Source organism: Stegostoma tigrinum, chromosome 19 (genome assembly GCF_030684315.1).
Source record: "Stegostoma tigrinum isolate sSteTig4 chromosome 19, sSteTig4.hap1, whole genome shotgun sequence".
Classification (NCBI taxonomy): domain Eukaryota; kingdom Metazoa; phylum Chordata; class Chondrichthyes; order Orectolobiformes; family Stegostomatidae; genus Stegostoma; species Stegostoma tigrinum.
The window spans coordinates 13,045,056-13,059,160 of NC_081372.1; the positions used below are offsets into that span (position 1 = coordinate 13,045,056).

The 14,105-nt window shown below is 39.4% G+C and overlaps 1 protein-coding gene across 5 annotated transcripts in view; it reads right to left on the reverse strand.

Annotated features, from left to right (window-relative positions):
• The window catches only part of ncoa6 (nuclear receptor coactivator 6), a 57,823-nt gene that overhangs the window by 29,523 nt on the left and 14,195 nt on the right, over nt 1-14,105 (reverse strand). For 4 of the 5 annotated variants that reach the window (XM_048550064.2, XM_048550059.2, XM_048550060.2 and 1 more), the window contains 8 exons: nt 13,372-13,635; nt 11,992-12,147; nt 10,738-10,851; nt 9,525-9,668; nt 6,212-6,973; nt 4,388-4,537; nt 2,939-4,061; nt 2,591-2,650 (listed from right to left, as the gene is read on the reverse strand). In XM_048550064.2, the coding sequence (XP_048406021.1) occupies nt 2,591-2,650; nt 2,939-4,061; nt 4,388-4,537; nt 6,212-6,973; nt 9,525-9,668; nt 10,738-10,851; nt 11,992-12,147; nt 13,372-13,555 (2,693 nt within the window). In that variant the 5' untranslated portion in view covers nt 13,556-13,635. The remainder of the gene's footprint in view (nt 1-2,590; nt 2,651-2,938; nt 4,062-4,387; nt 4,538-6,211; nt 6,974-9,524; nt 9,669-10,737; nt 10,852-11,991; nt 12,148-13,371; nt 13,636-14,105) is intronic. The other variant, XM_048550063.2, reaches the window with a different exon arrangement.

Sequence of the window (14,105 nt, forward strand, 5' to 3'; positions counted from 1 at the left end):
TTCGAACTCAGGTCCCCAGAACATTATCTGGGTCTCTGTATTAATAGTCCAGTGATAATACCACTGGGCCACCACTGGCCTACCATTTTGCCCTTACAAGCATTGAAAATAAATGTACTGTCAAAAAAAAAGTGCGTCTCATAATCTGGAATTAATGGTAGAAGCAATTTAAAGTGCTAAATTAGAAGTATTACACAAGGGAATTGTATATCAAAGACAATGGTATCAATCAGCTAAACAAACTTAGAAAGCAGAGGACAGAAGTCTATCATTTTCCTGAAAAGATGGTGAAAACTGGAGAATAATTATCATTGATCTATTAGTCAACAGAATGAATAACATGATATTATCCTGAGATTAAAAGTAGATTGAAAGAAAAAGAAGTTAGAAATTGTTCTGTAGTAGCATCTTCAGCCAAGTCTGGAGTCTTTCCCTACCACAGAAATTTGAACAAACAAGGCTCATATTCAATGTTATCCTCAGTGGCTGTGAACTATAGAATGTATCATCCTTCCAATGAGCTGCTTATCCTCTTAGGTGGATTCAAAAATTGTATGGTACTATCAAAGTTTTCCTGGCCAACATTCACCTTTCAGTCAACACCAGAAAATTAAATTATTAGATCATTTATCATATTGCTTTTGGAACCTTGTTGCATATAAATTGAGTGTGATATTTTGCTCTACTACAACAGTGACTCCACTACAGAAATACCTAACCTGCTAGATATTGTAAAAAGAAAGATTATTTTTACAGAGTAGAAAATGTAAAAATATTAACACTTCCTTGCAAAGAATTCAATTTTTCCTGATTCTGTCCCTGCTAAACATAGAAACTAGGAGGACTGGGCCATTCAGCCCTACAAGCCTGAACCATCATTCAATATGAATCCTCCATCCCAATGCTGTATTATAGCTCCTGGAGTACAATGTGAAAAAAGGCAGATAAGTATGCAGAGACAACACAGTGCGGGGCTGGAGGAAGACAGCAGGCCAAGCAGCATCAGAGGAGCAGGCAAGTCGAAGTTTTGGATCAGGGCCCTTCTTCAGAAATGGGGAGGGGGAAGGGAATTGGGAAATAAATAGAGATGGGAAGGGTGGGGCTGAGGAAGGCAGGTGGGGTGGTGATAGGTGAGTGCAGGTAGGGAGTGGTTGGGGATTAGTTAGTGGGATGAGTGGGGCAGATGGGTGGGAGAGATGATGGACAGGTTGTGTCAGGTCAAGGAAGCAGCGATGAGAGGGAGGGTTGTACATGGGATAAGGCCGGGGGTGGTGAGATTTCAAACTGGTGAATTTCATGGTTAGGCCATCGGGCTATAGGCTCCCAAGGTGGAATATGAGGTGCTGCTCCTCCAGTTTGCAGGTGGTGTTTTTGTGACACTGGAGGCGCCCCAGGATGGACATGTCACCCAGGGAGTGGGAGAGGGGAGTTAAAATGGTTGGGGACTGGAAGGTGTTGTTTGCTGCGTACAGAGCACAGCTATACTACAGAGCGTATGTTTGGTCTCACTGTTGTAGAGGAGGCCATATCGGGAACAGCGGATACAGTAGACCAAGTTGACAGATGTGCAGGTGAACCCCTGTCTGATATGAATGTTTTGATTTGGGCTTTGAATGGAGGTGAAGTGGGAGGTACAAGGCAGGTGAGCACTTCCTGCGGTTGCAAGGAAAAGTGCTGGGTATGGTGGGGTTAGTCAGGAATGTGGAGAGGACGAAGCAGTCACAGACAGCGTGGTCCCTAATAAAGGAAAATAGTAGCAGGGAGGGAAATACCTCTTTGCTTGTGGGGTCAGATTGTAGGTGGTGGAAGTGACGAAGTATGATACACTGGATGCGGAAGGTGGTGGAGTAATATGTGAGGACAAAGGGGATTCTGTCTTTATTTTTGTTGGGGGGAGGGGGTTTGAGGGCAGAAGTGCAGGAAATGCAAGAGATATAAATATGCATCTAGCCCAAAACAAAATAAAATATTTATTTTTTTAAAAACTAATTTGAAATAAATGTGCACTTTAACAGCTGCTTTCATCATGTCATCAGGATACATAGGGTAGAAACTGTAAATGTCACATTGCTATGGCAAGGGATTTTCTTCTGAATTTGGAGCTGAAGATCCTTAAGCACCCGACCCATTTGTCCACTTTTAGCACCCAGTGAGACGCTTAGCTGTGACGCTAAGAGTGAAGTTGAGCTCACTAAGTATTTTCATTCGGATTTCCATATTCTGACCAAAGCAAACAGTTAGGTTCCTGTCCATGAGCAAAGGAAATGGAACAGGAGGAATAGGTTGAATCATTATCCAATTTGCTTAAAAATATGAAGTGATACTTTCCTCGAAGAGTCAGCTGGTTACGTTAGTGATAGCCTGAAGGGCAGAAATCAAGAAGGAAGCAGGTTTGATCACTTATCTGTGCGATGTGAGCTGATCTCAGCCAAATGGAAGGAAAGAACCAAAAGGGAGGTGCAACTGGCCTCTTTAACTGGAGGGAATAGGGAAGCATTTCACTCCTACGATCCGTGTTAAAATGTCGGGGAAGGATAGGATTGGGCTTGGTTACAATGACTCCACTGTAGAATAGCTTGTTGATACTCACTGTCTCGGCTCACGCATGAGGAATGGCCAGAAGACTCTTGGCACCTGTGGAGCTAGATCCCTGCAAAGGGTCAATGTTTTTGGAAGGAGGGGAAGACAGGGGAGAAAATTGACAGGAAAAGGAAAATAAAGAAAACTATTATGAAAAAAATAAAGTTTAGACCAAGCTCAATACCAACACAACAGAGTTAAAATGCAACAAGGTGGTGTGCATTTCAAACACAAGGGACTCCTTGGATTCCAAACAACTTGCAATATCACCAGCCAAAACATCTACCACAGACACTCCAAAAAAAAACTGTCTGGGATGCCCCAGGGAAGAGCACCATTCTTTTAAAAAGAAACTTACACATGCTGCATCTGCTCTTCTGGCTGCTGAGCTCCATTGTTCTTTTTCTTCTGCGATCGTGAAGGTTTTTTCTTTTTGGGCTTGTTGGCATTCTGGTTGTTTTGCTTGTTGGTCATTGCAAACTGTGCAGATGTGATATCACTCTGCAGCAGATTGACAAGCAATGGACTGGTCAGAGTGACATCTTTATTGTTTGGAAAACCAGAGGCAGTGGCTAATGTCATTGGACTTCCACTTGCAGTGGTGCTGTAAGGAGCATTGAAGGGCATGCTATGCCCGGAAAAATGAGGCCCAGCAGAGCTACCTGCCTGCATTGTCTGCATGTGAGAAGCAACTACATTTTGCTGCATTTGTACATCAGGGAGCATCTGTGTTAGATTGACATCACTGGCTGATGTTGTAAGGTCACTACCATGCTGCTGAGTTAGGTGAGATACTGGGGGTCTAAGTACTTGTCCTTGCATTCCAATCCCTTGAGAAGAATTCCCATTCAGAGGACTCTGCTGGACCATCGGTGTGGAAAATTGAACCATATTACCTTGAGTGTTTGTGGCAGGTCCTCTCATTATTTGACTTGGTCCTGCAATTGTATTTTGCTGGTTCTGGTTATTGAATCCTGGTTTGTTACCCTGCACCTGACTGACAACAACTTGCTCAGGAAGTCCCATCATCTGGCTTTGCTGCAATATGACTTGACCTGGAGGTCCTATTATTTGCCCATGCGTAGTCATGATTTGCGGACCCTGTTGAGAATGCAACTGCTTGGGTGGAGTCATCCTCTGTCCAGATGGAATGATATTATGGCCTTGAGATGCCGCCATCATCATTTGATTCTGGATGAGCTGAGGACGAGAAATAATCATCTGGTTTGCAGGATGTAGACCTTGGGATTGGACATTCATCATCTGTCCCTGTGAAGGTGCAATCTGTTGGTGCATCCCAATAAACGGTGATTGAGGGCCCTGCTGCCCTTGCACATTACCCACATTCACTTGGGGAACACTGATAGATTGTTGATTGTTTAGGTTTCCGTGAAGTCCAACGAGGTTTGCCTGCATTACATTAGGGGGCCCATGAGACTGTACATTCATTGGATTTTGTGAAGTAGCGTTGTTTGGACCACCTAGAAACAAAAAGCACAGCAGCATTAACTTCTTTATTTATTTGAGGAAGATATGTTTCCCTTTTCAGAATTCATGCAAAAAATTAAACTCATGCTTAGGATTAAAAGCAAATGGGTCACTCCTACATCAGCATAGGTGAAACTTCTATTTCAATAATGTCATGAATCATATGTTTGATTCCATGACCAGTAAAATGCAATTTAATCATTTCTCACATGGAATGCAACTGCCCCCACCACCCACATCCTGTGTCAATTCCCTCAACGAACGATATTCAAATACTAATCCAACTCTATCTTCCAAAAATCAGAGAAAATAAAACAACCTGTATGTTGTACATTCTGGTTGGGTTGCGCCTGCAGAATTCCACTGTTCATCGAGGTGGCCGATGCAACAGCTTGGTTTATCTGCGCTTGAGTGAAGATCTGATTAGGCTGACCTGGAGGAAAGGTTGGAGGAAGACGCTTTGGCATGCCTAAGGGAAAGAGTGATGGATGAGTTTTCATTTCAGCATTGCTGCTAATTTAATTCCATTTCAGAAAACTGTCCTTGAAGTGAAGAAAATTATTTAGATTTACATGGTGCTAATGCTTTCAGGATGTTCTAAACCACTTCACAGTAAATGAAATACTTGTGAAGGGCAGCGACTGTTGCAAAATTGCATTTGGGACAATTTGCCCATAGCAAGATCTCACAAGCAAAAGTTAAACAATTAACCAGATTATCTTTTTTGATGTTAATTGCAGGATAAGTATTTGTTCAAACACCACTGAAAACTCCTTGTTTTTCAAATATTATCACTGGATGTTTTACATCCAGGACATTCACCATAACAGATCCAAAAAACAGCACCTCTAAAAGTGCAGTACTACTTCAATGGAACAATCAATTATCCAAGCAGATTATGAGCTCAAAAGTTTGAAATGGCATATTGCAATCCAGCGGCAAGAGTGCTCTTACTGTGCCTTGGCTAGCAATTAAAACACAGTGACTTAATAAGAATGCTTTCCTGAGTAAAATCACTTTCTTTGTTTCTTTGAGAATTGAGATTGCAATTCAGTCTGTACAACGTTAACATTGCTGTTGCGTCTGAGTAGCAAAGAGAAGTCAGTGAGTGTACTATTAAAGTACAGGAGAACATCATATTGCTGATCAAATAAATGGAAATTAACACTGAATAATCATAACCACTAATACATGGGTTATTTCTAATCGTAACTGCCAATATTAAAAATAGATACACTCTGCATTATCTTAGATACCCTGCCTTTCATTGGCAAAGTTTAAAGGTCTACTACTATACCAAGGGTCGTAATTCCCATTCCACAACATTTCATTTACACTGGAGAAAGCAACCTTAAGATCAAATCTTGGTATTAAACATTTGTTGAAGGTACAATAGAATGGTAAATGATTCACACAAGTCAGTCTAGTTTCCAGCAAAACAGAACTAATACAATATTTCCACTCAAGCATCAGAATACATATACTAAGCAATATCAGTGCCTTTCTAAAAAGGGTGAAAAAGTGCATATAACTCCTCTATAAAGCATCTGACCTGTTCCAGTTGAAAACTTGATCACAGGAAGAATAGGCAGGGGAGTGTAATTGATTGCATGGCTACAAGACCATAAGGTTTAAAAAAGCATGAAATAGCCTGGTAGGTGAATTTGGGCTTTTTCCAATCCATTTTTTTGTGGGTTAAGAATCATCATTTAAAGCTATTAATCCTGAAACTAGAAACCAGAATTGGGGAAAAAAATATATATTCTGAGCTGCGATAACATTTATTTTGAGAAGTCAAACAAATACTAGCAGAATAAAAACAATGAAAATAGTAGCAGAAAATTATTAAAACTAAAGGCACTCTGTTGGTTTTATGTTAAAAATGGGCATTGGGATAGAATCTTTTATTAATAAAAGCTAATCAAGAGGGAAGCAAAAGTAATTATTTTAATTAGCACTGCAGCCTAATTGGAAAATATGCAAGTTCACGTATTTCATAGTGATTGAGTACACAATGCACAACATTGTTTACACATCCTCAGATTTTTCTTTACCATAGCATTTGACTTGATCGCTCAAAATAAAAATGCATTATTATTTCTTTACTGGCATTTTTTTTTCCCCAAAATCTGTCAATACTTACTTCCTATTCCAGAATGGGAACTCTGTGCCACCTGATTTGCTTGCATCATAAACCCAGCAGGCACATTTCCTTGCTGAACTACAGGACCTCGACTTGGAGAACTCTGGCACACAGGTGGCTGAAATGCCTGAGGCAGGGAGCTGCTCTGAGGTGTCCTGGGTCCTATATGCTGCTGTGGCTGGTTCACTGTTGGAGAAGAAGAAGGGGAGCTTTGTTGGAAAGAAGAAGGAGATGAGACTGGAGACTTGTTGGTTAGATGAGGCTGTTGCAAGGGCGTAGGTACTCGGGAAGGTCCTCCCTGATGGCTTTTAGGGGGTGGCGATGCAAACTGGGGGGAGCTGCAAGGTTGAGAAAAGGTTTGAAGGCTTTGAGATGTTTGTTGACTTCCAAATGGATATGGAGGAGGAGGGTGAGCTGGCGTCTGCACAGTGGCCAGGGACGGTCTGACCTGAAGCTGCTGTGGTTGCATTTGTCCAGGCATAGGAGCCTTCTTCCAGATCTGATTTGTCAATGTTCCCAAGGCCCCCTGTGTAGAGGATGCCTGGATTGCTGCCGCTGGGACTTGGTTCCATGTGGCAGCTATAGAAATTTGAGCCCGGTTAAATGGAGACCGCACCCCTTGCAGTTGATGAGGCTGAATGTTGGCTGGGACAATCTGCCGGTTGGTTGACATCGTTTGCACAATATTAGTCTGTGAAGGCAATGATCCAGAGGGATGGCTTGATGCTTGAATGTTTAATGTTGACAAAACAGAATCCATATCTTGTTTAAAAAGAAGAAAATGCATTTAATTTCAAACAGCATAAGATGATTAAAGGTTTCCTATTTGTCTATTCCACAGCTAATATTGCTTTCTATATTGAAATTGACACCTGTAGATATATAACAAACACAGTGAATGCTGCAGAAACTCAGCAGGTCTGGTAGCATGCATGTAGATAAATTGTGTTAATGTTTCAGGTGTAGCATGACTCTTCGTCAGAACCTGTAGAGTTTTATGGTTTATTTGTATCAGCAGGCTGCATTTTTAAATTTGATATTACTGTAACTATTAGATTCTGTTTCTGTGGGCATCTTCAATGAAATACATCACATTTTGACTCAATATTTACCCAGAACTGTAAGAAGAAGCTACAATTTCTATGGCCTCTAACTTAAACCTTTAAGCGTTTTTAAAAAGATTTGTCATCCACACTTATTCAGGTTTCAAAGTTTTCAGTCATCAGCTGCAGATACTTTCTAATCAACCTGTTCAGAGGTATTCAGAGGAAGGTTCACCGGACCTGAAATGTCAACTCTGACCGTTTCTTCATAGATGCTGCCAGACCTGCTGTGCTTTTCCAGCGACTTCTGTTTTTGTTCAGAGGTATTATTAGATACCTCTGGAGCAGGTGGGACTTGAATCCTGGCTCAGAGATGGGAAGAGTATCAGTACACCATCACTTGCAAGCTGAACAATCAGTAAACGTGGTTCCTCATTCACTGAACATTGTTTTTAATGGTTAATTTAATTTAGTGCCCTTGGCTGTTGACAGCTTGTAGGTAAAACTCCCAGGCACAAGGATCAGAGGGCTCAAGCTCACTTATCCTCTGACACCAAGTATGTGTGAAAATATGGTAGTAAGCTTGAATGCTTTACTGTCAATCCTTCATGAAGAAGAATTTTAATAGTGCACAGTGACATTACACAATAGATGAAATGGTTTATATTTCATTTACCAGCTCACATCATTTCACTATATCTTGAAATAAGATGCCCTTCTTATAATGGGATAGGTATTCTACGAATGGGAATGACCAGTGACATTGAACCCATGAAAATATCTAATCCACAAATCTGGAATGTATCCAGTGCTGCAATATGACAGAAAATTAAAATGCCTGCAATAAGTAGAAAAACTAACAAAGAAAAAAAAGTCCCGTGCAGAAGTAGCTCCTGGCTGGTACTAATGCATTCAGGTTTGCCAATTGCATTCTGCTACTTCTGTAAAGCACCTCTCTTTCACACAACAACAAAATGACACCTTATATGTTTAGATATGCAAATATGAATCCGTGTCATTATGCCACAGTACATTATATTAGTATGAATAACTTAAATAAACACATGAATGTGCTCCACAAGAAACCTGTAGATGTAGTGTCAGTTAAATAACCCACTATGTAAATTTATTTACTGATACTTTTGGAACATGAATAGTGAACTATTTAACAATAGCTGTTCAGTACTTTGCACAAAGCGGTTTCCATAGTAATTACAAGTATAAAAGTTCTCTGCTGAACAGCTGCAAGGCCCAAGTTGGAGTTAATTTGAGATATGATCTAAAACTCATAAGGATATACTATTCCGGCACGATTATGTAATGAATTTACAAACTGTGAAGACAATGGCTAAAACCAAAGGACTTCTTTGAAACTTTTCATCTTTTATTCATCATGATAATTTGCAAACTAACCAATTAAACTGGAGAGCCTACATTGATACTGTCTGAGAGGAAAGTGCTGATTGTTTAGCAAATAGACTCAGATTCAGAGAGGTGATGACATGGAATGCACCAATTAATAATGATTGACAACTGATAGGCTTTATTTAAATTTTAAACCAGGAAAACTGACTGATTGTTCGTGGCATTGCCAGAGAAATGAACCACCGAATGGCAGTCACCTATTTTGTTGGGTCAAAATAGGCGCATTGTACATGTTCTTTCTGTCTGCAAAGAACAGCACCCTGTGTATTGATACATGCAGTTTCCAGTATACACAGGTGTGCCACATTGTGAGTCTGATAATTTTAAACTGATTGTCATTATAGTTCTTCACACATTATATCCAGCTGATGCTGTCCAATTGAAGTGTCACATTTAACACTCTGGGTTGTAAGTTTTGCAAGTGCAGTTTGGTTAGGTACAGCCTGTAGTGAACGCTGAAGGGATATGCTGTTTGATACAATTTGCTGGTTTGTGCAACGTTCCGCCAGCGTACCTAGCACATGGGCAATGAAACTTATACGCCACATGACTCATTTGTGTGATTGGCAGTATATCTTTGTAGCTCGACAGCAGCATCCTATTAGTGGCAAACACCATTTCAATTGCTAGTGCATGGTAACAGCCTGAAATAGCTAGGTGTAAGAGCTAGAAATATGTAATGTATTTTATGCAATATGTACACCAATTAAAATATATGTACAAATCAAATCCCCTATGAAAGTAGCTTAGTAGAGGGGAAAGATGCACATCCTTCAGAAAGCTCTCTTGTCATGTGCTGCCTCTGTAAGAAACAATTTTTTAAACATGCTAAATCCCCTCCTTACCAGGCTGTGTGGTGGATCGAGTAGAGGAATGTGGTATTCTGTTTTGCAGTAGTTCTGAACTTGCTCCACTACTAACTAAGGAACCTGCCATGTTGCTACTTGAAGGAACCATGGAAGCTGATGGGTTGTTCACTCTGATCAAACCTTTTTCCAACAAAAAAACATGAAATTATAATTATTTCATTAAAAATTGCAATTGGCACCACATATTTCTGCCATAATATCATTTTGATACATATTAAACTTTATAACTTTGAACACTAATGAGTATTACCTTGTGGTTATTAACACAGTCAATAATGTTGCCAATTTTGCAAGCCTTTGAATTTTCTTCTTTCTGCAGCATCTCACTGTCATACCATGCAGTCCTTAGATTAAAAACTTTCAGTATTCTTACATCAAGACATGTGAAAATATAGTCAACAGCTGTCCTTGTTGAGAAAAGTTAAAATCCACCTGGTTATGATATTTGCTTGATCACAAGACTCGCTGCTTTTTTAAGAGTAAGGCATCAAAAACTGGCAAATGTCTTAAGATCTGAAGGTTATGTCTAAATATTTTCTATTAAGATTCTAGTGCATCTTACTTTCGTTACCTAGTCTAGTCCTTTAACCATATGACAATGTCTTTTTTTGATTACTGTTTATATTTGAACTACAACTCTCTTAAGACAGCCGATAATGTGTTGGGATCTAGATACAAAAATCACACTGCTTATTTAAATTCAGATGTTTTAATTAAATATTGCACTTTACAATGTTACTAATGTGCAGAAATGGAGAAGGGGAATCAACATGCAGTGTAATTACTGAAAACAAACCCCATGAATAATTTAAAAAAACAATTAGATGCTTAACGGGGTCTTAAGAAGGGTCTCGACCTGAAATGTCAAACTTTCCTGCTCGGCCTGCTGTGTTCATCCAGCTTCACACAATGTTATCTTACATGCTTAAGGGAACAATTTTCTGAACAGGTGAATAAAGGTGGTCTTTATCATCATAACTGTGATTTTATATCTTATGTAATCACTCCTTCTGTGGAGACAGCATTACAAACAGACCCTGCCTGGCCCACCTCCTATGGAAATATACCTTACTTTGTGAAAATAATGCAAAATTGCACTTCTAAGAATCTAATTTGCCATTTCTTTCAAAAAGTAACAAAACAATCACCTCATTCCAAAAAGTGCATGGAGTAATAATATTTTCCATACCTTGGCCTCCTTGTAAAGAAAATCCTGACTCCATTCTAATCTGATTCACTGGCCCATTTACTCTGATCTCCTGGCCTCTTTGCTGCGCTAAAGCCAAGTTAATGACTCCTTCACCTGAAATGGAAAAGGACATTTTAAAAAAAAAAATACTTTCAGATTTTTGAAGCGTTCTGTATAGAAACATAGAAAATAGGCCTAGGCCATTTAGCCCTTTGAGCCTGCTCCATCAACCAACCTGACACCACTGACCATCCACCTCAGAATCCTGTCCCATTTTCTCCCTATACCTTTTCATCCTTTTAGCCCAAAGAACATTAACTTGTTTTTGAAAAATTCAATGTTGTGGCCTCAATCACTTTTGTGACACAGAATTCTGCAGACTTGCCATTGAAGAAGTTTGTCCTGGTCTTAATATACTACCCATATCCTTAGAGTGTGGCCCCAATGCTGGACTCCCCAGTCATTGGGAACATCCTTCTTGCATTCACCCTGACAAGTCCCATTAGAATTTCATAAGTTTCTATGAGATTCCCCGCCTCGTTCTTCTAAACTCCAGTAAACGTAGTCCTCATTGGTTCAGTCTCTAATCTTACATCAATCCTTTCATTCCAGGAATCAGTCTGGTAAACTTTGCTGCACTCCCTCCACAGCCAGAACATCCTTCCTTAGATAAGGAGACCAAAACTGCACACAGTATTCTCATATGTTCTCATATTCAAATCTTCTCACTATGAAGGCTAACATACTTTCTTCACTGCCTGCTGTACCTGCATTTTTACTTTCAGCATTTGATCTACAAAGACACCCAGGTCTTGATGTACCGTCCTCTTTTCTAACCTATCGCTATTCAGGCAATAATCTGCCTTCCAGGTTTTGCTAAAGTGGATAACATCAAACATATACATATTATACTTTATCTGCCATGCTTCTGGACACTCACTCAACTTGCTCAAATCACTTTGAAGTATCTCTGCATCCAACTCACAGTTCAATTTGACACCCAGCTTCGTTAATAAAAGTTTGACATGAATAAGTAATTGCTTGTCTTAATTTCCATCCAAAAGCAAAAATTTTTGATAATTGAATATCATCGCTAACACTGTAGAAACTGAATATACCAACAGATTTTGTGCAGTACATTAGCTGCTGCACCTCGTGTCATTTGCAGTACCTAGATGAAATTGTGCACATCCAAGCTAGAAAGTCCACCTATCCAATAATATATTAATTACACGGTGGAAATAGATGGAATACCTTCAATCTGAACAGAAAGAATGCCCAAATCTCGGAGCTGCTGATTATTATTCTGAGCCATCAGTCGTAATCGCTCTGCAGCTTCACGGGGAATATTAAACGTTACACGGACGCTGTTCCATGGTTCCACTTTCTCTGGCCTCAGCTTCTCCGAATCTGGTCAAAATGTTAGTAAGTATTTGATATTTGGTATTTGCTTCCCAAAGGATTGTTCAAAATATGAAAAGAAACATTCGCAAATATCATGGTTTAACTTAATGTCATTTCACTGAGGTGGAGATTGGTCAATGGTTTTAAAAGGACACATTGTTAATTAGAGAGCCTCTGGTTAGAGGTTAATTGTTTAATACAGGGACTTGAAAAATGGAAAAGTGGTTGTTTTAGGTGGCATCTCAGAAAGAGTTTTTGGTATTCAAAGCTAGCAAATCACAACTCAGTCTGAACGTAATGTGTCCACGTGGACTTTTCAATCCAACTTTTGAACCTTCAATAGACTGACTACTACCAAATTTACTTCAATGCAGGACAGGCTAGATCAAACATCTTTTACACTAGTATCTTCTGACCAGCAAATGAAAGAATGCACATCAGAATAGGGGAACACTAATTAGAACAAAATGAAATAAAAATGACTAGAATTATAATTAACAACTCTAAAGTTCAATAGTAAATTTGACAATACTATGGCTTAGAAGTGTATTTTGTCCTTTCTGTTTTAAGCTAATTGAGTAAACAGCTTGTGAGGCCTTGTTTTTTTTTTGAAAAAAGTTGGAACAAAAGAAGCAGCATGAGTGGGGTCAAGCTCCCAGAACCAGGACATTTAGGTTTAGCTTTCTGCGGTTGCTGGGGTATTAAAAGCTTGATGTGGAAACTGTCATTCGTCTTTGTTAGAGCTAAAAGCTGGGCTTCTCTTCCTACTGCTAGAATTGCATGTAAGACAATCTATTTTACTGAATTTGTCTATTCCCAAGAGTATGTTTATGGGATGTTACTATATTGGAACAATCATTTAGTAGTCGTTAACACATATTATTTTCTTATGCATTTTAATAGTTACAGTTAAGCCAATTGTTTTCTTTTCATTTTGTCTATTTTTACACTACAGTTAAAATACGAAGTATGTTTTGCTTAAAATAGAGTTATTTGACCAATTGCGTTGCATCTGGAATGCAACGCCTTACACTTACCCTTTAAAAAAAATGGTAGGAGCTAGGCTATTGTAAAAAATGTTGAGGCAGGGTTTGGTCTCGTCCATAACAGTAACGAAAAACAAGTTCAAAATGGTAGGAAGGAATAACATTCAAAATATATGTGCTTTCTATGCAGTTAATTCTGAATGCACAATTTGAAAAACATTAATCCTTTGAATAGAATTCTTACCCATCTCCAGAAGGCATGACATATTAGCAATGATCGCGTTTAGCTTATTCACAAAATCAGCATCCTTCATGCTCCCCTTGAAAGATATCCAAACTGTGAAATCATCCTCCCAGTCTTCCAGGTGATCTTTTCTCAACTCCACTTCCATTTCCTCAATGGTTGTAGACCACATAGAGATAAGCATGTGTCCTAGATTTGATAATTCATCTGGATTTATTCGTTCAGCGTTTCAGGATGATGCCAATTGGTGAGCCACAGAGCAGGCTGTTTGATAACCAAAAACACAGACATAAGAAGCACATTAAGGAACAGAACTTCATGATGCACCCAGCTGCATGAACTCCAAATACAGGCTCTGTAAAAGGTTAACTCTTAGGCCTGCAGTTCCAGATCATCACTTAACATTTAAAAAATTATTCACATGCTATAGCAGTCAGTGGCAAGGCCAGCATTTATTGCTCAACCCCAACTGCCGTTAGCCGAATGGTTCGCTAGACATTTTCAGACTGCGGTTGCGAGTCAGACTGTGGGATTAAATCAGACCAGGCAAGGGCATAATGTTTTCTTTGCTAGAGGACATGAGTGAGCGAAATGGGATTTTACAACAATCCCACACTTACATAGTCATTGTTACTGATATTTCAGAACACTAATATTACCACAGTGAAAAAGGAGGCCACTCAGTCCATTCATCTGCACCAGCTCTCCAAATGAACATTAAGAGTTGGTGCCAT